This window comes from Phalangium opilio, unplaced genomic scaffold, assembly GCF_054372755.1.
Source record: "Phalangium opilio isolate 3A_F unplaced genomic scaffold, DU_Popi_V2 ptg000523l_1, whole genome shotgun sequence".
Classification (NCBI taxonomy): Eukaryota; Metazoa; Arthropoda; class Arachnida; order Opiliones; family Phalangiidae; genus Phalangium; species Phalangium opilio.
In genome coordinates this window covers 421318-446237 of record NW_028324241.1, presented here as the reverse complement: position 1 = coordinate 446237, position 24920 = coordinate 421318, and the positions used below count along the sequence as shown (strand labels likewise).

Sequence of the window (24920 nt, the reverse complement as noted above, 5' to 3'; positions counted from 1 at the left end):
GAAGGTTTGTTTTGGAATAGTTATTTTGGGTGGAGGGGTTATCTTTGGTGGCTGTGGTTGTACAAGTACTACGGGTTCAGTCGTAGCAATAGGTATCGGAAGAAAAGGCGTAGTTCGTGGTAAAATAGGTATCGGAAGAAAAGGCGTAGTTCGTGGTAAAATAGGTATAGATGGCGCTACAGGTCTATATTCTGGCTGAGGCTTTTTTCTTATCGGCGGAACTTCGTGGCTTGTTTTACGTTTAATGGCGGCCTTGGGAATGTACTTGTAATCAAATTTTTTTTTAAAACTATCTCCAACATTATCAATTTCGATTTCCACGTAATTATTAGTGTAATTTAAACTTATATTTTTAGCATGCTTTGATACAGGATATTTGGATATATAGGGAACATCTTCGTAATTATTCTCTTTAAATTCAATTAATGTGGTCAAAGGGGAATCAGCTGGTATTTTGAAACGTATGTTTTCCTTTCCTAAAACTTGCAAGTAAACGGGAAAGTTTGTATCTAACTGTTTTCCCAGGGCCCCGTCTTTATATTTATTCACTAATTTAAAAGGTAATTTCCCGTTTAAATACTGATGACTGTTTACATCATCATTTTAAAGCTCAACAAAATTTTGAGGCAGTTCGTACTCTTTGGTCTTAACATAACGATTGACTGGTATCTCTATTTTTTGATATTCAACAGGCTCTCGAATAGCCGCATATTTGTCACTATTTGGATCATTTACGACCTGAATTTCAAACTTGTTAAACTCTTCGCTTATATTCACCCAATTATTTGGAAATATGATTTCCGCCAACCCAACTTCATAATCACTAGTCAAGTTAAGGGGCTGATGCAAATAATTTTTAAAACTTGATTGGGTATTGTTTGGGTATATATCTAGACACGTATTAGACGCTAGAGTTAAAAAGAAGTCGTCATTCATGACTAACGCTTGTTTACCAACTAACACGGACTTCTTAGGCCAACGTTATTTTATACATAAAAAAGATTGTCCATGGCTCGGTGGCTTGGCCAGGATTTGAACCTGTCACCTTTTAGGTATCACCATAGTAAACCCTGCCTTTACCCATTGAGCCATGGACAATCTTGAAAAACACTCAGTTTATTTTCATCAAAACAACAAAATTGTTAAGCCTTTAAAGTCGCTATCCTTGAAACCTCTACGTGAATAGTTAATTAAACCCTACCCGCTTCCAATAAAATATTTTCCTCAAAACAAGGAAAGTTTTTAGTCGTCATCCTTGAAACATCTACGTGCATAGTTAATTAAACCCGACCCGCTTCCAATAAAATATTTTCCTCAAAACAAGGATTGTTTTAAGTCGTCATCCTTGAAACATCTACGTGCATAGTTAATTAAACCCGACCCGCTTCCAATAAAATATTTTCCTCAAAACAAGGAAGGTTTTAAGTCGTCATCCTTGAAACATCTACGTGCATGGTTAATTAAACCCGACCCGCTTCCAATAAAATATTCTCCTCAAAACAAGGAAGGTTTGAAGTCGTCATCCTTGAAACATCTACGTGATATTCTGGTATATAAGAGTCGTGTTTTAAAGAGAGAGTTACCAGTTACCTGGCTACGCTCTCCTGTTTAACCGTGTTCAGTACCATCTCTACTAAGATGACTTTACCCGCCGATCGTGGACTCACACAGCTTTTGCTGTGTGAGAAGAGACCAAATTCAATTTTTCCCTCCGTCTCGTCTCAGGAATAGCCTGGGAAGAGGCCAAATTCGATTCATGAGCTGGATTTGGGCAACTTTTTTTTGTAATCTTTACTGGTTACATTTGACTACGCAAAAGTTGTCTAAATTTGTGTGGAGTCGAGGCGTCCCACAACGCAACATCGACCATGGTTCGAGACCAAATGCAGGATATTTATGTCCGAAATCCGGAAAATTTGGTCCCGGATCTTCCATTAAACCAGGTCGAATGATGATGTGGAGCTTCATGAATCGTTGTCGAGAGGGATCAACTTTAACTTCATTGCATTGTTATATGTGTCCACACAACTGACTATTGCAATGAAGGAGAAGTTCTGGCGCCAACAACCAGACCTGGACGAGAAGACCAAGTCCCATAGTGGCTCGAATGTAACTTCCTTTGGGAGGTAAAGGGTCAACGAAGAACTTTACGAGACATGGCCCGAAAAAGCTGACAAGTCCAGCCCCACCGCATAAGGTTCTACGTACCCTGCACCAGTTAGAACACGTTCTCTTCAGTGGGGCTCTAATTGCAATCTTGACTTCGATGTCCTTCTTAAACTTAACAATTTCACGACATCAGCGTGGTTCTCCTCAGCGCTGGATACATTTTGGACACAAGAAGCGTCGAAAACAACCCAACCTTGTCGAGATGCCGAAGATCTTCGAGAACCGATGGAGAGTTTCACCTAAAAGGTCGTTTTCTAACAATCGTCAACCACCCGGCCTGTCTTTCATCAAAATTCATCCGGCATTGCGGCGTGAAAAGAGACCAAATTCGATTGTTCTGAGCACACAGCGTGTAAAGCCTACATTTTGAGATCAAGAAGTGCCAAAAACAACCTGTTTTTGATCTAGAAACCTTGTTGTTGTCCGGTAGAAGCGGCGGTAAATAACTTTAGTTTTAATTTAGGATTCAGCGTGTAACGCGTTTTTTTATGGGGATGCCGAACAAAGCATTCCCAACTCAAAGAAAAGAAGTATTGACCTTCTTGATGACGCTGACAAACAATGTTGATATTTTTGTTATATCTATATTCTTGTTAATCTGTATTGTCTGGTACTGTTTTCTTGTTATTAAAAAATCTTTATTTATATATTTGGTTTTGTTTCTCAGACATATTTAAAGGTTTTATGGCGGGAAATTCAAACAGAAATCTGGCAAAATAACACAAGTCTGGGTTGGTTTAGACTTGTTTGGGGGCATAGCATGGTGGAAGGCAGGGTATATCAGGTAACATAATCTTTGCAAGTTTGGTTCGAGTTGGTTGGATGGCGGCCATCTTGGGGTGGCGGCCATCTTGGATCCATGTCTATCTGTATAGTCATCACTACTACTTACGACGTCGTTTAAAAGACTTACGACGACGTTTAAAAGACATACGACGACGTTTAAAAGGCTTACGCGAACGTTTAAAAGATTTACTTACAATTGCCCAATTCATTTGAATTAGCTGATCATAAATGGAAAACATTCTTCTCTTAAAACCGGCCGTAATAGTGTGGCCCCGTGCGATAAAGACTATTTGGGACGGAAACTTACAAGATAATAAAAACCGGCCAAAATAGCCCTGAGCTAGGAAAGGTCGCCATTTTCGCCCCACGAAGGAAAACCCGGCCAAAATAGTCTCGGCCGCTTATTTCGTTGCGTATAGCGGATTTTTAATGCTTGTTTTAGGACAGCTTCCCTCGTGACCAATAAAACATCACCTTTGATTTAAAAAAATAGAAAGAAAATCTCGGAATATTTTACACAATCGCGGGTGTTACTATAGATCATTTCAACAACAGTTTCATGAAACTACTTTTATTTCTGCAGCGTTTAAGATTATATATTAATCCTCTGTAGCTTTCTATGTATTGTCAAGTACCTTTGAACTAAAGTATTAACAGCTCTTAAAAATGCTGCGCTTTGCCACTTTTTAATTACACAAACGCGTCATTTTTTCCCTGTACATTAATTAATCCATTCAATTAGATTTTTCCCTGTTAAAAAAAACCTATTTAATATATAGTTTTTGAGTGGCTTGGTTTGTAACAAATTGCAATTGATAAAACTGATTTTATGTTTCGGAGATAAGGCGTAAAAACTGTTTTTTAGATGTATTTATTGCTCTTTTTACATTGGCATTTTCCATGGAGTATTTGTATTATTTTAGAATGAACGTTTCCTCGAAAGTACCTTTCATTGAGGCTAGATCTCCGGCAATATTTCTCCATGGTGACAGATTGTTAGTAGGCAAAGAAAAAAACGGAATTTGTTTAAAGTTCTTATCCCACAATAAATATCCCTGACTAAAAGGTTATAAATACGATTGTATGCTCGAATTTCTGCGTTACTGCATGAACAGTTGGCGCTTGGCGGGAAGTTACTCTTGTACTGCGTACAGTGTGCTTTTCTTCCATCAAATAGACCATAGACAGCTTTCATTTGGGGGAGCTGAGTCTCGTGACATAATTTAACTCTGCCATATTGGTGGGTTTAAAGCAGGAATGAAGCGGTAGGACTTAGGAGGGTGAAAGCTCTCCATTTCGATGTAACTAAGTGGGAAGGACACGGGGGGGGGGGGTAAAACACCGCCTTCCATCTCGCATTTTGACGCCTACGCTGTAGTCTTCTTATATCATGAGAGTGCGCAGAGACGTTAATGTCTCAACCCCCTTTTATGTCCCGATACTGATGGTTGGCTACGCTCTTCTTTTACGTCGAAAAGGTCCATAGAGCTCAGCTGAGCACGAGTGAAGTGCGTAGCGTTATCTAGACTTTGGCTATGACAATCGGCATTTCCGTTACGTGACACTGGCCAATCACTACTCCAGGAAATAGTGACACTACTACCACTTAAAAATATAGTTCATGACACACCCCTACTTAACGCGTTGTACATCCCTTTAAGTCGGCTAAAAATTTGATGATCCGATCATTTTTAATTGCAAACTGTTCGATGTTTCTAATCCTATAAAATTTTACCCCGTTAAGTCCATAATTTTAACTGTAAATCCATCTTAATGTAGAAACCTCCGGAACCGAGAAATATTACGCTGCGATGAAGAACAATATCAAAATTATGCTGCCATCTTGGGTAGACGAAATGTCGCTTGATAATTCGAATCAGCCTAAACCTCACAATGACCCAATCTACGAAAAACATGAATTTCCATTATTTCACGGGATTAAATTATCGGTTTCGAACATAGACTTTCCAAGTCAAAATCGAATTCGGGCTTTAACGGTACAAAATGGCGGCCAGTACTCGGACCAATTCAAAATGGGTGATGTCACGCATTTACTATCATCTACGGCAACTGGTGAAAAGTTCAAAGCCGCTTACCAATGGAAGATTAAATGCCTTAAACCGGAATGGTTCGAAAAATGCCTCGAATCTAAATACGTCGTTGAAGAAGAAGACTTTTTACTTGTTCCTTTGCCGTCGTCACCTGAAACTATTTCGACGAACGTTACACTTGATAAAACTGCTGTGGCGCGTTTCAAGAAACCGTTGACGTCTTCACCAGCAACTGCGTCTAAAAATGTCCCAATAGATGTCTTATCAATGACACGTATCCCTGGTAGATCGATGAATGCTAGTGAACTTAATTTAACGATTGCAAGTGCCATGGAATTGGACCTGATTGGAGACGTAACTAGTGGTTCCAACGAAAATAAGTCTTCGTCTGAAACTATTTCGAAAAAAAGTTACGCTTGATAAAATTGCTGTGGCGCGTTTCAAGAAACCGTTGACGTCGTCACCAGCATCTGCGTCTAAAAATGTCCCAATTGATGTCTTATCAATGACACGTATCCCTGGTAGATCGATGAATGCTAGTGAACTTAATTTAACGATTGCAAGTGCCATGGAATTGGACCTGATTGATAACGTAACTAGTGGTTCCAACGAAAAGAAGTCATCGGGGGTAGAAATTACCGCCAGTAAAACTCTCAAAGGAAATGAGGATCAAAGTATTGACGAAACTCGTTTTCCTGATCGTGGCCAAGATGATGACGCAACGCGGTTACCTGATCGAGACCAAGATGGTGACGAAATAAATTTACCTGTCGCGACACTTGCCGATGATTCTCTTCGTCAGAATCTACCACCACCATCAATTAGCGCTGCCATTTTAAAAAATCAACGCTCCAGCGATGACGAGATTACTTTCGCCACCAGTACTTTTCGGACAAGGAAAGCGAAGATGACATTAAACGTTTCACGTCGCGTAAATTGCTTGTCGAAAGTGAAAAAGGCCAAGATGGTTACTTGCAATGTTTGCAAGAGCAAGAACAACAAAGACTTTGGAGATTGCAAAAAATGCGAGATAAATGAGCTGAAGACCCCGAAAAAAACTGCAGCCAAGTCATCCCAACAACAACAACCTCCCGAAGTTTGCGTAGCGTGTGGCGAAATATTCCCGAACAAAGACACTCTTTCCATTCATCAGCTGACCTGCGATGCAGTCATTCTTAAGGATAAAGAAAACAAGGAGAAAGAAAATCTTGAAAGTGAGGATGGTTACGCTTCCCCCGAAGTATGGACAGTTTAAACCGTTTTTCTTTATATAGGCATAGTGTGTTTGAACAAATTTGTTTTTTTTTCCTTCAGAAACTGAATGAAGGCAACGAAGAATGCGCAAGATGCGGAGACAAATTTAACAGCAAAGCGGAACTCCACGAACATGTTGCTACTCATACAGGACCAGCCATGGAGAAAATCCTGACGTGTGGAATTTGCAAGAAAACATTTTCGCGCAAATATCATTTGGATCGTCATATGATGACTTCGTGTTCGGGACAAGCACCTCCGTCTCACGTGTGCCAAGTTTGTGGCAAAGCTTATACTCGAAAGGTAACAAAATTATCTACAGTTATTCTGCAGAGAAAGTGTGATTTAACGAGTAGATTTCACAAAAATATTATACGTGTAACCAAGAAGGAATTTACTATAAGAAGGCCTAAAAAGGCGTCCTGTGCACGCGTGATAGTCGACAATCCCACCTCATGGGTGGGGCGAGGCCGGAAACCAAGGCGGGACTTAATATTTTATCTTACTCTATGTTTTCCACCATCTATCTCTTTTACCTTCTCGTTAAGCCTTGGTTTGGTTTTTGAAACTCACGAAATCATAAGTATAGTACTCTTGATTCGATTTAGAAACAATTATAGAACGAACGATTTTCACGTAGAGACACGTATTCAAAATCCATTAAGTTAGGTTCAAAACCTTTAACTAACTTCTTAATGGCAAATAAAAACCATTCGCGTACCGTTTTAGCACCGCTGGCAGCCTCCATTTTTTGTTTACTTTGCTCGAGGTTTTTTATCTAGTCGGAATACGTCATTGGCGTCTGTATGACCTATCCCCACGGGATCCAATAGGAATGCGCAGAGCAATGACGGACATGAAAGGGGTGGGGCTTACTTGTCCATTAACACCGGCGTAAGAGTAGAAGCGAAAAATCGCGCTACTTAGGTCTTCTTATAGTAAATTCCTTCTTGGTGTAACTCTAACTTAATTAACATTGTACTGTTTTCTGCTGCATATTCTTTAAATGATAAAGGATGCGTTTTGGGTAAATGGAATGGTGAATAACGAAACTTGACTTACAATTATCATTATAATTGTACTTGCTGGTAGCTTGCAGTTTTAATTAGTTCAACCAAAACTGTTTAGATGATAATTTTTCGTGCTTTTACTATGGTTTAGTATATTTATGTTGTACACTATAGTTTATGTTTTTATTCAAGTACAATATTTTTTAGCTTTCTTCATTTTTAAATAAAATTAAATATTGTACTTTCTGTTGAAATTTTAGGACAATCTTGACGAACATCTTCGTGCTCATGCTGGGGAAGTCCTGAGACCTAAAAAATACAAGTGCAATTTTTGTACCAAACATTTTTATGGAACATCTCTTCTTAAAATTCACGAACGCACTCATACTGGCGAGCGTCCATTCAAATGCGATCTTTGTTCCAAGGCCTTCCCTTCCACGAGGGCGCTCACTAAGCATAGGAGAATACATACCGGTGAAAAACCATACGCCTGTATCGATTGCGGCGTCAGCTTCTCCCAAAAGGAGACCCTTAACCGTCACATGAGAACTCACACTGGAGTTCGACCGCATAAATGTGAATATTGTGAAAAAGAATTCATTCAAGCGGGTGGATTGAAAGCCCATTTGTTTTCCCACACTGTGAGTCAATTGTCAGCAAACGAACTCGCTACTCCATGAGTCCTTGATATATTTGATCGGGTATTTCTATAATTAATCTTTCAGGATGAAAATGGATTCAGTTGCGAAGCTTGCAGAAAGGTGTTCAACAGCGAGGCCCGTCTACGAATGCACATTGCAAGTAACCATCTTGGCCTTTTTCACTTTCGACAAGCAATTTACGCGACGTGAAACCTTTAATGTCATCTTCGCTTTCCTTGTCCGAAAAGTACTGGTGGCGAAAGTAATCTCGTCGTCGCTGGAGCGTTGATTTTTTAAAATGGCAGCGCTAATTGATGGTGGTGGTAGATTCAGACGAAGAGAATCATCGGCAAGTGTCGCGACAGGTAAATTTATTTCGTCACCATCTTGGTCTCGATCAGGTAACCGCGTCGCGTCATCATCTTGGCCTTAATCAGGTAACCGCGTTGCGTCATCATCTTGGCCACGATCAGGTAAACGAGTTTCGTCAATACTTTGATCCTCATTTCCTTTGAGAGTTTTACTGGCGGTATTTTCTACAACCTAACTTAATGGATTTTGAATACGTGTCTCTACGTGAAAATCGTTCGTTCTATAATTGTTTCTAAATCGAATCAAGAGTACTATACTTATGATTTCGTGAGTTTCAAAAACCAAACCAAGGCTTAACGAGAAGGTAAAAGAGATAGATGGTGGAAAACATAGAGTAAGATAAAATATTAAGTCCCGCCTTGGTTTCCGGCCTCGCCCCACCCATGAGGTGGGATTGTCGGTTATCACGCGCGCACAGGACGCCTTTTTAGGCCTTCTTATAGTAAATTCCTTCATGGTTACACGTATAATATTTTTGTGAAATCTACTCGTTAAATCACACTTTCTCTGCAGAATAACTGTAGATAATTTTGTTACCTTTCGAGTATAAGCTTTGCCACAAACTTGGCACACGTGAGACGGAGGTGCTTGTCCCGAACACGAAGTCATCATATGACGATCCAAATGATATTTGCGCGAAAATGTTTTCTTGCAAATTCCACACGTCAGGATTTTCTCCATGGCTGGTCCTGTATGAGTAGCAACATGTTCGTGGAGTTCCGCTTTGCTGTTAAATTTGTCTCCGCATCTTGTGCATTCTTCGTTGCCTTCATTCAGTTTCTGAAGGAAAAAAAAACATAAATTTGTTCAAACACACTATGCCTATATAAAGAAAAACGGTTTAAACTGTCCATACTTCGGGGGAAGCGTAACCATCCTCGCTTTCAAGATTTTCTTTCTCCTTGTTTTCTTTATCCTTAAGAATGACTGCATCGCAGGTCAGCTGATGAATGGAAAGAGTGTCTTTGTTCGGGAATATTTCGCCACACGCTACGCAAACTTCGGGAGGTTGTTGTTGTTGGGATGACTTGGCTGCAGTTTTTTTCGGGGTCTTCAGCTCATTTATCTTGCATTTTTTGCAATCTCCAAAGTCTTTGTTGTTCTTGCTCTTGCAAACATTGCAAGTAACCATCTTGGCCTTTTTCACTTTCGACAAGCAATTTACGCGACGTGAAACGTTTAATGTCATCTTCGCTTTCCTTGTCCGAAAAGTACTGGTGGCGAAAGTAATCTCGTCATCGCTGGAGCGTTGATTTTTTAAAATGGCAGCGCTAATTGATGGTGGTGGTAGATTCAGACGAAGAGAATCATCGGCAAGTGTCGCGACAGGTAAATTTATTTCGTCACCATCTTGGTTTCGATCAGGTAACCGCGTCGCGTCATCATCTTGGCCTTGATCAGGTAACCGCGTTGCGTCATCATCTTGGCCACGATCAGGTAAACGAGTTTCGTCAATACTTTGATCCTCATTTCCTTTGAGAGTTTTACTGGCGGCAATTTCTACCCCCGATGACTTCTTTTCGTTGGAACCACTAGTTACGTCTCCAATCAGGTCCAATTCCATGGCACTTGCAATCGTTAAATTAAGTTCACTAGCATTCATCGATCTACCAGGGATACGTGTCATTGATAAGACATCTATTGGGACATTTTTAGACGCAGTTGCTGGTGAAGACGTCAACGGTTTCTGTAAACGCGCCACAGCAGTTTTATCAAGTGTAACGTTCGTCGAAATAGTTTCAGGTGACGACGGCAAAGGAACAAGTAAAAAGTCTTCTTCTTCAACGACGTATTTAGATTCGAGGCATTTTTCGAACCATTCCGGTTTAAGGCATTTAATCTTCCATTGGTAAGCGGCTTTGAGCTTTTCACCAGTTGCCATAGGTGATAGTAAATGCGTGACATCACCCATTTTGAGTTGGTCCGAGTACTGGCCGCCATTTTGTACCGTTAAAGCCCGAATTCGATTTTGACTTGGAATGTCTATGTTCGAAACCGATAATTTAATCCCGTGAAATAATGGAAATTCATGTTTTTCGTAGATTGGGTCATTGTGAGGTTTAGGCTGATTCGAATTATCAAGCGACATTTCGTCTACCCAAGATGGCAGCATAATTTTGATATTGTTCATCATCGCAGCGTAATATTTCTCGGTTCCGGAGGTTTCTACATTAAGATGGATTTAAAAGTTAAAATTATGGACTTAACGGGGTAAAATTTTATAGGATTAGAAACATCGAACAGTTTGCAATTAATAAATGATCGGATCATCAAATTCCTAGCCGACTTAAAGGGATGTACAACGCGTTAAGTAGGGGTGTGTCATGAACTATATTTTTAAGTGGTAGTAGTGTCACTATTTCCTGGAGTAGTGATTGGCCAGTGTCACGTAACGGAAATGCCGATTGTCATAGCCAAAGTCTAGATAACGCTACGCACTTCACTCGTGCTCAGTCTAGCTCTATGGACCTTTTCGACGTAAAAGAAGAGCGTAGCCAACCATCAGTATCGGGACATAAAAGGGGGTTGAGACATTAACGTCTCTGCGCACTCTCATGATATAAGAAGACTACAGCGTAGGCGTCAAAATGCGAGATGGAAGGCGGTGTTTTACCCCCCGTGTCCTTCCCACTTAGTTACATCGAAATGGAGAGCTTTCACCCTCCTAAGTCCTACCGCTTCATTCCTGCTTTAAACCCACCAATATGGCAGAGTTAAATTATGTCACGAGACTCAGCTCCCCCAAATGAAAGCTGTCTATGGTCTATTTGATGGAAGTAAGCTTAATTTACATGGTTTACACAAAAGGTTTTTTATTGCCGTTCCCTCAGCATTGCCAGACCGTTTATGAATCAAGAGATTGCAGAAAGGCTAGTAGTTCAGTCTGATTCAGAACTTGAGCAATTTGACTCAAAGAGGGCCTGACATTGACAACACTGCTTTGAGGTTTAAGCCGAGAGATTGGGGAGGAGTTTTCCGTAGCCCCGACAGTGAAAAATATGGGCGCTATTCCTAGCTAAGCCATTGTACATCACTATACCTAGGTGTTCCCTATTTCCTTAATTTTATTTTCCCTTTCTATTTTTGACACAATTCAAAACTAGTTATGAATGTTAACCAAAATTATTTGTTATAATCAAGTCAACTCTTAATTTGGAATTGATCTTTAAAAGGGTACTTATTGCAACATTCTTAAAACCTCAATAAATTATGTACACAAAAGGAAAATTCCACGACTTTGCTTAAAATTCTAAAAACTCCCTGACGGTTTCCCAATGTCTCCCTGCTCCTATGTCTATCTAAAGTATCTTAAAAACAAAATTAAATTCACTCACCAGTAATTAGATGCGTGCTTTTCATATTCACTACGTTTTGAACCTGTCCTCCCATGCGATGAATTTTAGTGGTTAGTTCGCCTTTACGGTTACTATTTCTGATGTTTGAAAACGTGACAATACAGTCCCTCATGATCAAATTATAACAGGGATGCGGTCTTCGAACAATGTGTTGGTTTTCACTAGCTAATGCCATGAGTAAGGCAACTGGTCCTAAGATATGACACCCGTTACTTTCTAAAAGCTGGAACAGTTCGTTCTCGAAACTTGATAGTATGTATATTTTATTTTGATCAATTTTAGCCGCCTCAAAACTTTCACTGAAGTAAATGTCAGGGTTGAAGTTCAGTTCATTGATTCTTTCACAGGCCAGGTAAAAATTTGTCTCATTCGTTCTATCAGTGATAAACAGCAAGTCGTAAATCGAGTTGGTTCCCATTTCCGAGGTGATACTGCTAGAGCTCGCCATGATGTCCTTAATATTGCACAATTAAAAAATAAAAAGTAACTAACACAACCCCATAGAGCCTAAGACACCTAGACACACCGGACTAAACCTGACTCTATTCAAACGGCGCAATTTAAAACCAACAAGTAGCGGGAAATTTTACCCATCTAATATGAAACTTTCAATTACAAACTACATCACACGCCCGAATCATTCGAAATAAACTAAAACCATCACACAATCGATCAGAAAAGCACACTGTACGCAGTACAAGAGTAACTTCCCGCCAAGCGCCAACTGTTCATGCAGTAACGCAGAAATTCGAGCATACAATCGTATTTATAACCTTTTAGTCAGGGATATTTATTGTGGGATAAGAACTTTAAACAAATTCCGTTTTTTTTCTTTGCCTACTAACAATCTGTCACCATGGAGAAATATTGCCGGAGATCTAGCCTCAATGAAAGGTACTTTCGAGGAAACGTTCATTCTAAAATAATACAAATACTCCATGGAAAATGCCAATGTAAAAAGAGCAATAAATACATCTAAAAAACAGTTTTTACACCTTATCTCCGAAACGTAAAATCAGTTTTATCAATTGCAATTTGTTACAAACCAAGCCCCTCAAAAACTATATATTAAATAGGTTTTTTTTAACAGGGAAAAATCTAATTGAATGGATTAATTAATGTACAGGAAAAAAATGACGCGTTTGTGTAATTAAAAAGTGGCAAAGCGCAGCATTTTTAAGAGCTGTTAATACTTTAGTTCAAAGGTACTTGACAATACATAGAAAGCTACAGAGGATTAATATATAATCTTAAACGCTGCAGAAATAAAAGTAGTTTCATGAAACTGTTGTTGAAATGAACTATAGTAACACCCGCGATTGTGTAAAATATTCCGAGATTTTCTTTCTATTTTTTTAAATCAAAGGTGATGTTTTATTGGTCACGAGGGAAGCTGTCCTAAAACAAGCATTAAAAATCCGCTATACGCAACGAAATAAGCGGCCGAGACTATTTTGGCCGGGTTTTCCTTCGTGGGGCGAAAATGGCGACCTTTCCTAGCTCAGGGCTATTTTGGCCGGTTTTTATTATCTTGTAAGTTTCCGTCCCAAATAGTCTTTATCGCACGGGGCCACACTATTACGGCCGGTTTTAAGAGAAGAATGTTTTCCATTTATGATCAGCTAATTCAAATGAATTGGGCAATTGTAAGTAAATCTTTTAAACGTTCGCGTAAGCCTTTTAAACGTCGTCGTATGTCTTTTAAACGTCGTCGTAAGTCTTTTAAACGACGTCGTAAGTAGTAGTGATGACTATACAGATAGACATGGATCCAAGATGGCCGCCACCCCAAGATGGCCGCCATCCAACCAACTCGAACCAAACTTGCAAAGATTATGTTACCTGATATACCCTGCCTTCCACCATGCTATGCCCCCAAACAAGTCTAAACCAACCCAGACTTGTGTTATTTTGCCAGATTTCTGTTTGAATTTCCCGCCATAAAACCTTTAAATATATCTGAGAAACAAAACCAAATATATAAATAAAGATTTTTTAATAACAAGAAAACAGTATCAGACAATACAGATTAACAAGAATATAGATATAACAAAAATATCAACATTGTTTGTCAGCGTCATCAAGAAGGTCAATACTTCTTTTCTTTGAGTTGGGAATGCTTTGTTCGGCATCCCCATAAAAAAACGCGTTACACGCTGAATCCTAAATTAAAACTAAAGTTATTTACCGCCGCTTCTACCGGACAACAACAAGGTTTTTAGATCCAAAACAGGTTGTTTTTGGCACTTCTTGATCTCAAAATGTAGGCTTTACACGCTGTGTGGTCAGAACAATCGAATTTGGTCTCTTTTCACGCCGCAATGCCGGATGAATTTTGATGAAAGACAGGCCGGGTGGTTGAGGATTGTTAGAAAACGACCTTTTAGGTGAAACTCTCCATCGGTTCTCGAAGATCTTCGGCATCTCGACAAGGTTGGGTTGTTTTCGACGCTTCTTGTGTCCAAAATGTATCCAGCGCTGAGGAGGACCACGCTGATGTCGTGAAATTGTTAAGTTTAAGAAGGACATCGAAGTCAAGATTGCAATTAGTAGGCCAGGACAGATAGGCCAAAAAAGGGCTTGACCTAGAACATTTGAACATAAAGATGAAAATTGGTACATGTGTTGTTTTTGACCCAACAAAAATTATACTAAAAGTCCCCTGCTGTAGAACGCGAGCTTTCGCCGCCATCTTGGAAAATGGCCGCCGGGAATGCCAGCTACAATGTATTCCACGTTCTTCTTCAAAAATTATTAAAATTGGTACACATTATTATTGAAACCACATGAACATCATGACAAAATTTTACAGCTCTGTGTACAATATTTTGGTCGCCATATTGGAAAATGGCCGCCGTGAATGCTAGGTACAGTATATTTCGCCATGTTGTTGGAAAATTATGAAAATTGATAGGCATTATAATCAGAGCTGTGTGAACCTCATAGTAAAATATTGAAGTCATTCATGAGATAGTTTGGCCGCCATGTTGGAAAATGGCTCCCGGGAATGTCTTTTAGATACAGTATATTCTGCAAAAATTATGAAAATTGGTAAAAATATTGCTGAAGACTGTCTAAACATCATACTTGAATATTGAAGACGTACTACTGATAGTTTGGGCGTCATCTTGGAAAATGACTGCTTGAAATGCCAAATATATTACCGATATATAAAGTTTTTCGATATTTCTTCATGAACGTATTAAACGCCATAAAAATAACTATTTTCGAGTCTAAATTATCGACTTATCTTAAAAATGGTCGCTGAAATATTAGTATCCTAAAATCTGAATAAAGAAAAGGATAGCCATGATACTCGGATTTTGGTTTTATATGGGGTATATACATTCTCGTGTCGTTAAGGATTAGATTTAAGACACATTTTTAACATTTCGTTCATGTTTCTCGTCATCCTGAAGATATTTATTACGGCTAATACCTTGACAATGTCCACACATTGCTCAGAAAGCTATTACCGATCTTCTACATTCACAGTTCTATATACAAAATGTTCTGTAGACTGCAGGCACAAATAATGAGTGTAATAAGTTCATAGGATGCCGGAACGAGAATTTTGAGAATGGGCCTTCGACTTTTGCGATCGCGAACCAATCCCCACTGGTCGGGATTAAATCGTTTCCTAGCTTTTGTTGGACTTACGCTCGGAAAGAATGTAGTTTTTGCGGCGTCGGTTGTTGGATGAAGCTTTGCGAGATCAAATGAGGACTTGACAGTAAGTGTGGCAACGGTTCCATTATACGTGTAATATCTACATAGTTGAAGCGTGACGTGTCCATTATCACCCTAAAAATCGACAAGAAATCTCTCTTCGGTAGCAGCTATGGCTTTCTTAGATGCAATATGGTCATTAAAAAAGCGCAACGAATTTGTAAGATGTTGTTCATCTGTCATTACTTTAAAATACGCCTGATCATAACCACACCCAGTTACAGCACGTAAATGAAAGAAGCGTTCTCTTAACCTTTTTATCTCAAGGGACTTGTCGTGGCGGAGAGGGCCCGAGTTCAGTGTGACGGTTCGGGAGTTCCTTGGGTTCGCCCTTGGTTCAGACCGTTCCCTGCCCCGTTCCATGAAGGTTTTGCTGGGCCGCTTCGCCGCCGCCCAGGTGTTGCCTTGGCTCGCCCCCGCTATTGGCAACCCTCGAGGGGTCGCGGATGCATTATTTGTTTGGGCCGTATGGCACTGTTGTGCTTGGAGGGAATTCTTCCGTCCCCTCGAGCCTTCTGCTGCCTTTATCCTTCCCTCTCACCGGCCACCTCCTGACTGGGCTCGCCGCTGACGGTGTCCAGCTTCTGTCACCTGCTCAAGTGGCGTTTGTCGGGCCCGCTGGCCGATCCCGTGTTCCATGACGGCGGTTCCGCAGGTTCAATTTGGAATATGATGGGGAGGGGCGCTGACAAGGCCCCTAGCTAGGTCTAGCGCCTAATCCAGGCCTCTGACATGCAATTATTATGAAATAATCTTCAGGATGACGATGAATATGAATGAAATGTTAGAGATTTGTCTAAAATCTTATCTTAAACAACACTTAAATGTACAAACCCAATATTATATTACATTCTCTAATCAACATGTTGAGAATAACAGCATTGAATAACTTTTCTTTCTTTCTGATTTTAGGGCAATAATTTTCGTGTGGCCATTTTTAAAAATGGCGTCGATAATTTCAACTTGGAGATGGCCATTTTTTGTTGTTTATTACGTTAATGAAAATCATCTATTCAAAATAGGAATTTCGAAAAGATTTATATATTTGAAATATATTTAGCATTTCTAGCAGTCATTTTCGAAGATGGCGCCTAAACTATCAGTAGCACGTCTTCAATATTCTAGTATGATGTTTAGACGGTCTTCAACCTAATTATTACCAATTTTCATAATTTTGGCCCATATACTGCATCTAAATGACATTCATGGCGGCCATTTTCTAACATGGCGGCCAAATTATCTGATTAATGGCTTCAATATTTTACTATGAGGTTCACACAGCTCTGATTATAATGCCTATCAATTTTCATAATTTTCCAACAACACGGTGAAATATAATGTAGCTAGCATTCACGGCGGCCATTTTCCAATATGGCGACCAAACTATTAAACACAGAGCTGTAAAATTTTGCCATGATGTTCATGTGGTTCCAATCATAATGTGTACCAATTTTAATAAATTTTAAGAAGAACATGGAATACATTGTAGCTCGCATTCCCGGCGGCCATTTTCCAAGATGGCGGCGAAAGCTCGCGTTCTACAGGCGGGGACTTTTAGTATATTTTTTGTTGGGTCAAAAACAACACATGTACCAATTTTCATCTTTATGTTCAAATGTTGTAGGTCAAACCCTAAAAGTCCTGTGCTATAGAGCCCCACTGAAGAGAACGTGTTCTAACTGGTGCAGGGTACGTAGAACCTTATGCGGTGGGGCTGGACTTGTCAGCTTTTACGGGCCATGTCTCGTAAAATTCTTCGTTGACCCTTTACCTCCCAAAGGAAGTTACATTCGAGCCACTGTGGGACTTGGTCTTCTCGTCCAGGTCTGGTTGTTGGCGCCAGAACTTCTCCTTCATTGCAATAGTCAGTTGTGTGGACACATATAACAATGCAATGAAGTTAAAGTTGATCCCTCTCGACAACGATTCATGAAGCTCCACATCATCATTCGACCTAGTTTAATGGAAGATCCGGGACCAAATTTTCCGGATTTCGGACATAAATATCCTACATTTGGTCTCGAACCATGGTCGATGTTGCGTTGTGGGACGCCTCGACTCCACACAAATTTAGACAACTTTTGCGGAGTCAAATGTAACCAGTAAAGATTACAAAAAAAGTTGCCCAAATCCAGCTCATGAATCGAAATTGGCCTCTTCCCAGGCTATTCCTGAGACGAGACGGAGGGAAAAATCGAATTTGGTCTCTTCTCACACAGCAAAAGCTGTGTGAGTCCACGATCGGCGGGTAAAGTCATCTTAGTAGAGATGGTACTGAACACGGTTAAACAGGAGAGCGTAGCCAGGTAACTGGTAACTCTCTCTTTAAAACACGACTCTTATATACTAGAATATCACGTAGATGTTTCAAGGATGACGACTTAAAACCTGCCTTGTTTTGAGGAAAATATTTTATTGGAAGCGGGTCGGGTTTAAATAACCATGCACGTAGATGTTTCAAGGATGACGACTTAAAACCTTCCTTGTTTTGAGGAAAATATTTTATTGGAAGCGGGTCCGGTTTAATTAACTATGCACGTAAATGTTTCAAGGATGACGACTTAAAACCTTCCTTGTTTTGAGGAAAATATTTTATTGGAAGCGGGTCGGGTTTAATTAACTATGCACGTAGATGTTTCAAGGATGACGACTTAAAACTTTCCTTGTTTTGAGGAAAATATTATATTGGAAGCGGGTAGGGTTTAATTAACTATTCACGTAGATGTTTCAAGGATAGCGACTTTAAAGGCTTAACAATTTTGTTGTTTTGATGAAAATAAACTGAGTGTTTTTCAAGATTGTCCATGCTCAATCGGTAAAGGCAGGGTTTACTATGGTGATACCTAAAAGGTGACAGGTTCAAAACCTGGCCAAGCCACCGAGCCATGGACAATCTTTTTTATGTATAAAATAACGTTGGCCTAAGAAGTCCGTGTTAGTTGGTAAACAAGCGTTAGTCATGAATGACGACTTCTTTTTAACTCTAGCGTCTAATACGTGTCTAGATATTTACCCAAACAATACCCAATCAAGTTTTAAAAATTATTTGCATCAGCCCCTTAACTTGACTAGTGATTATGAAGTTGGGTTGGCGGAAATCATATTTCCAAATCATTGGGTGAATATAACGCGAAGAGTTTAACAAGTTTGAAATTCAGGTCGTAAATGATCCAAATAGTGACAAATATGCGGCTATTCGAGAGCCTGTTGAATATCAAAAAATAGAGATACCAGTCAATCGTTATGTTAAGACCAAAGAGTACGAACTGCCTCAAAATTTTGTTGAGCTTTAAAATGATGATGTAAACAGTCATCAGTATTTAAACGGGAAATTACCTTTTAAATTAGTGAATAAATATAAAGACGGGGCCCTGGGAAAACAGTTAGATACAAACTTTCCCGTTTACTTGCAAGTTTTAGGAAAGGAAAACATACGGTTCAAAATACCAGCTGATTCCCCTTTGACCACATTATTTGAATTTAAAGAGAATAATTACGAAGATGTTCCCTATATATCCAAATATCCTGTATCAAAGCATGCTAAAAATATAAGTTTAAATTACACTAATAATTACGTGGAAATCGAAATTGATAATGTTGGAGATAGTTTTAAAAAAAATTTGATTACAAGTACATTCCCAAGGCCGCCATTAAACGTAAAACAAGCCACGAAGTTCCGCCGATAAGAAAAAAGCCTCAGCCAGAATATAGACCTGTAGCGCCATCTATACCTATTTTACCACGAACTACGCCTTTTCTTCCGATACCTATTTTACCACGAACTACGCCTTTTCTTCCGATACCTATTGCTACGACTGAACCCGTAGTACTTGTACAACCACAGCCACCAAAAATAACCCCTCCACCCAAAATAACTATTCCAAAACAAACCTTCCCAGAGCCTAAACCCTACTATCCACCATTTCCGAAAATTGACCCACCTAAAACGACCACTTCGCCATCCACTAACCCAACCCCTCCAAGTTCGACTAAACCGGTACCTCCAAGTTCGGATAAACTAAAACCTTCAAGCTCAACTAATTCAGCCCCTACTACAACGATTAATCCAGCATCTACCACAACAACTAACCCAACATCTACAACTACAACAACAACAACTAGGCCAACCCCGTCTACTTCAGATCCCTCAAAGATTCTGACTACAGAGTCACCAAAGGCTGAACTACCAAAGTCAAAGCCGGAGACAATAAAGTCCGAACTACCAAAACCAAAGGCTGAACTACCAAAGTCAAAGCCGGAGACAACAAAGTCCGAGCTACCAAAACCAAAGGCTGAACTACCAAAGTCAAAGCCGGAGACAACAAAGTCCGAACTACCAAAACCAAAGGCTGAACTACCAAAGTCAAAGCCGGAGCCAGATCCCCTGAAACTTCCAGATCACCCCAAAATTCCAGCTCCGGACTCCCCTAAAATTCCAGCACCAGAGGCTCCGAAACCCTCTACCTTCGAACCACTGACGCCGACCCCCTCGCCAACGGAGGTTGAGGAAATATATATATTTCCAGACCCCTCAAAACCTGACTTACCGAAACCCGACTTACCTAAACCCGACCTATCGAAACCCGACCCATCCAAGCCTGACCTCTCAAAATCTCCAAACTCTACAACATCTCTACCGGTTGATCCGCCAAAGAAAAAACCCGAGCCAATTATCTCTGAAAAGCCTAAGCCTATTAACCCTGAAGATTATGACAATTACACAGTATTGTTCTTACCGCAAACTTTTAAAGCCAGTAAAACGCCAGAGAAAAATGTCGAAGGGCTTTATCGAGCCGTAGCCAACACTTTACAAAAATTAGTATTTAAAAAAATTCAAGTAACATACCACACAGTAGATAATTGGGGGGATGCTATTGTGTATAATTTCAAAACACCGGAATGGGTAGAAATTAAATTTTCTCCCCAAGTAGCTAAATTGCTTGGCGCTGACCCCGATAGATATTATTCCGGAAGACACCAACTAGGGCCCTTGAGCATGACGTTAGAAGAATATACCATAGACAAAGACAATGCATACGTAGAATATCGAGTCAATAGAACCATAAAGCGCTATATCCCCTGGGAAGAACCGTGGCTTTATTTCTTTTTTAAAATGTCAGGCGAGTTTAGATCGACAGATGATTATAAGATTTAGGAAGAAATTGCCGAAAACCTCCAAATAACTGCGCGCAATTTTGACCCTTTAAGATTGCAACAGTCCGAATTTAGCGTTATTAAACAAGGAGCGGAACGTTATTTTAGAGTCTATTGTCCGGCAAAAATTGAAATGCTCTTCCCAAAGGAATTGCGTGATATATTAAATTTAGAAGCTGAATACGTTGGTGGGACGTTTCTATCCACTAAACCTTTAGAGCGTAATTTTACGCATTTCAAAACAACTGATGACACATTCGTAAATTATCGCGTTCATGACTCACTAATGTATCTATTTACTAAGACTAGTTTCACAAAAATCAAAATACCCGCGGGTGAATATACCTGCGATTTTACGGCAAGCGGGGCCGTAATTCCCTTCTCTTTACATTTAAAAATTATAAACCAGTTATTGAGGGTTCAAGAATATATGCCTCGCCAGTATTTTAAAATGTACATTCTCAAAACGGCTCTGGAAGATAGATTTTATGTTCGTCTCGAAATAGAACCAGGTGTTCGCGTATCGGTAGCTGGACATTGGGCTCAGTTATTTAACATTCCCGAAGAGGGAGAATTTTTTAAACACAGTCATTCGGGAGTAGGTCTGGTAAATCCTCGATTAAGAATAATGACCCTGAGAGCGGATAATAATTTTTGGACTAGCGAATACGATGTGGATAGATTTCCAGAAGACCCAAATATGGCTGACCAGCCGTATTTACCCGGGTCTGAAGCCAGACGAGTTGATAGTTTCGCGTGCGAGATTCCTCCCGGGGTATATTATCATATTAGCGATGTTTTAAGTGCTATGAGCGAAGCCATGTCGCCGACGCATAGAAAAAGTCTAAAATTTACGCAGAATGTAGACGGAACCGTCACGGTTTCAAAACTGAACGATACGGTCTCAATTTTGTTTCCCAAAACAACACCCGGACGAGGACTGGGACGATTGTTAGGTTTTAGTAGTAATCAATTGGATCGGTATATCAATAACGAGACGTAAGAGTATCCCGCGGATATCATGAGAGGCGTCGATGCCATGTTTGTTTATACCAATATTATCCGTCAACAAGTAGTGGGTGGTGGTCAAGCCCCTCTGCTACGTTTCATAAAAATGCCGGCTTTTTCGCTGCTAGACGAGGAGAACCAGGAAATATTTAATAATATCGATTTTTATCCAATTTCAACCAGCGATATACAAGAAATTGAAATCGAATTGAAATCCGATTACGGGGAAAATATCCCGTTTAATGTTTGTAAAGTATATATTAAACTGTTTTTTAGGCGTCGACGTCAATAGAACTTGAGCAATGGTACCCAATAGATATACTCTGTATTTCCAAAGAGGATCGTCTCTTCCGGCTTTACACGCAAACGTTTTCCAATCGGGGGTCGTTTTAGTGTCGGCGGTATCTTCAATTCTTTATTGCGCAAAATTACACCCTTTATTAGACCGGCCACTAGTACTTTAGCGTCCGAAGCTGTTGGGTTAACGAGTAGAGTAATTAGCGATGCCCAAAACCCCGGAATATCACCTCGAGAATCGATTAAACGAAATGTCAAACAATCTATAAATTCCCTACTACATAAAGGCGTGGACCGGTTTGTCAACACTCAGAGCGGGACGGGACGAAAACGAAAGAGGACTGCTAAAACAAGCCGGAGCAAACGTGTTAAGCGACGCACTAAACGCGATTTTCTAGACTAAACATGTCGACCTACGAAAGTGTTCTATCCGATTTTGAAGTATATGAAAAGCCAGTGGTGAATAATAATATTGTTGGGACTAAAACGACTGCTAATTATCCAATTGCTCCACTAACTAATGCTAAATATGTAGAATTTATCATTCCTCTCTCTAACAATTATCATGATTTGACTAAAACTGTTTTGAGATTAAAATTTCGCGTTTTACACGAGGACGGCACGGCCGTTCCAGATGCGGAAAAGAAAGTCTCGGTAACAAATTTAATAATTGCCTCGCTATTTTGTCAAGTAGAATTATTTCTTAATGGCGTCGCCGTCCAGCAACCCAATAATATGTACCCATATATGGCCTATTTTAAAATACTTTTAAATTATGGACAAACGGCGGCCAATTCCTGGTTAAATTCTATGTTATATTATTTGGATACCATTATCGATCCGGCGACGGCTTTAGAAGATGCCAATATTAACAAGGAAGATAATGGTATTGGTCGTCGCGCTAAACGCGTGGCAAAATCAAAGACGTGCGATGTAATTGGCGAATTATTTTTGGATATGTTCAAAACGCCCAAATTCTTACTAGATAATATCGAGGTGCGAATTAGACTTCACCGAAGCTCCACGGATTTCGCTATTATTCACAATGAAGCGGGCAAAAAGTATAAGATTGATTTAACGGAAGGCACCTTGTTTACGCGCGAAATTGAGGTTAATCCCGAACTGCAACTAGCTCACGCTCAGATGTTAAATTCGGGAATAAGCGCTCGCTACGAAGTAAACTCTATTGTTATGAAAAATTTCTTAATAACCACCGGAACGCAAGATTTTATTAGGGACAGCTTGTTTACAGGGCAATTACCCTCGCGAACTGTCGTGGCTTTCGTTACTAATAAAAAATTTGTAGGGGAAGCAACTTCTAACCCCCTGGATCTCCAACACTTCAAACTCGATTTCATGCAATTCTCTTTAAATTCGCAAAATTATCCCGATATCCCCTTTACGCCTAATTTTGACGATGATCAATACGTTAGATGTTACAATTCTTTATTCGAGGGTCTCGAGATATTAGGTCTTGACCGGGGAAATATAATTTCTTACGATTTATATAAAAAAGGCTTTTTTGTCGTTGTTTTTGATTTGAGTAGAGAACATCTCGCTTCGTTAGGTCTAAATTCCATGCCCCAGACTGGTAACTTGCGATTATCGTTAAGATTTAGCTCTCCGCTAACCGAAAACGTCACGTGCATTGTCATGGCCGAATTTCCAAACAACCAATTAATAATATCTAAAAACAGAGAAATTATTTATAATCACCCCAACGTATAAAAGACTAAAACTTTATAAATACAATATCAGTCGCGCGCCAATATGCACCAAGTACACACCGTCACGCCAAAGCTCGACATTTGCGTCATTGAATCGATTGAACCTAAAATTTTAATTCAAAGATCGGATACGCGTACAAAAACTATATTAAAACCTAACGCCTGGTACGCTTTGTTTCGGTTTCAAAATGAACTCACGTCCTTTTTTGACGGAAAAATACCTCGCTATCATATTTGGTTGCCCGTCAAAGAGCGCATCAAGCTGGAATGCTTCGTCAACTCGAAAGATGAACGTCTAATCGATCTTCGTTACTATGAACGAGGCAGCGGCAGTCGTTATTTCCTCAACTTTAGCACCAGCGAAGGATTCAGCCTGAACAAAACAGGATGGCAGACATTGATCGATTTAAAGCCGTTGATTGACGAGGCTCTCAAGGCTAAAGGGATTGCTGTCTGTCGCATGCGCGAATTAATTTTAAACGAGCTCACTACCACCTTGTTTGACGTCACTTTCACTAGGGCCAACGTCGAGTGTCGAAAACAAATATGCCACTCTCAAAGCTGCTTGGATTTTGACACAAATTTCAGTGATCGAGTCGAACGTAATTTGCACGAAGCGCTGCCTCAACTGGATCGTGAGAAAATTTTGCATCAATTTGAGACCGACCATGGTTGGATCGAGGATCAAGAGGATATTTACGCTTATTTTGTCAACAGTTTTGCCGATTTAAAGAATGCCTTGATTTATGGCTATTAAAATAAATGTACTGATATAGCGTATTTGTTTAACTGATATTGTTTTTATAAAATACCTTTGTGTGTATTAAATAAAGTTGTTTATTGGGAAACTATTTAGTCGTTATTTATACTTGTTAAGACATGAACGCTAAAATTAGAAAAATTTATTACGACGTGGCAAATCCAGCCGCTTATGGGTCGCTAGCCAGGTTACAAAAGGCTTTACCGGGTGTGTCAATAGCCCAATTAGTCACCTTTCTCGAGAAACAACCCGCCTACACAAAGCATAGGTTTCGGCGCTTCCGATTCAAGACCAATCAAGTGTACGCTTCGAGCATGGACGACGTTTTTCAAGCTGATCTGATGGATCTACCAAACTTGAAACGCGTTAATAAAAATGTTCGGTACGTCCTGTGCGTCATTGATGTCCTAAGCCGCTACGGCTGGACAATTCCTCTTAAAAACAAAACATCTGGCGAGGTCATTGAAGCTTTTAAAACCATATTTCGAGAGAGGATTCCGTTGAAAATATACGCCGACTTTGGTGGCGAGTTTAGTTCCCGCAACTTTGATTCCTTTTTGAAACGTCACAATGTGCAAATACATTTTGCCCGGAGTCAGCATAAGG

General features: G+C 39.9%; 2 protein-coding genes across 2 annotated transcripts; one reads left to right on the top strand and one right to left on the bottom strand.

The window, feature by feature from the left end:
- Positions 1–5511: 5511 nt before the first annotated feature.
- On the top strand, positions 5512–8064 carry LOC149588965 (uncharacterized; the record flags this gene model as incomplete). Its single annotated transcript, XM_089861878.1, has 4 exons — positions 5512–6246; positions 6321–6563; positions 7531–7911; positions 7996–8064. Coding segments are annotated over exons 1-4 (1428 nt in total), but the record flags the coding sequence as incomplete, so codon positions are not given.
- Positions 8065–8630: 566 nt separating this feature from the next.
- Positions 8631–13185, bottom strand: LOC149588964 (uncharacterized). Its single transcript, XM_089861877.1, has 5 exons — positions 11619–13185; positions 9675–10449; positions 9140–9638; positions 8700–9063; positions 8631–8641 (listed from the first exon to the last, which is right to left on the bottom strand). The coding sequence occupies exons 1-5, from the start codon at positions 12085–12087 to the stop codon at positions 8631–8633; spliced, it is 2118 nt and encodes a 705-aa protein (XP_089718003.1). The 5' UTR covers positions 12088–13185.
- Positions 13186–24920: the final 11735 nt, after the last annotated feature.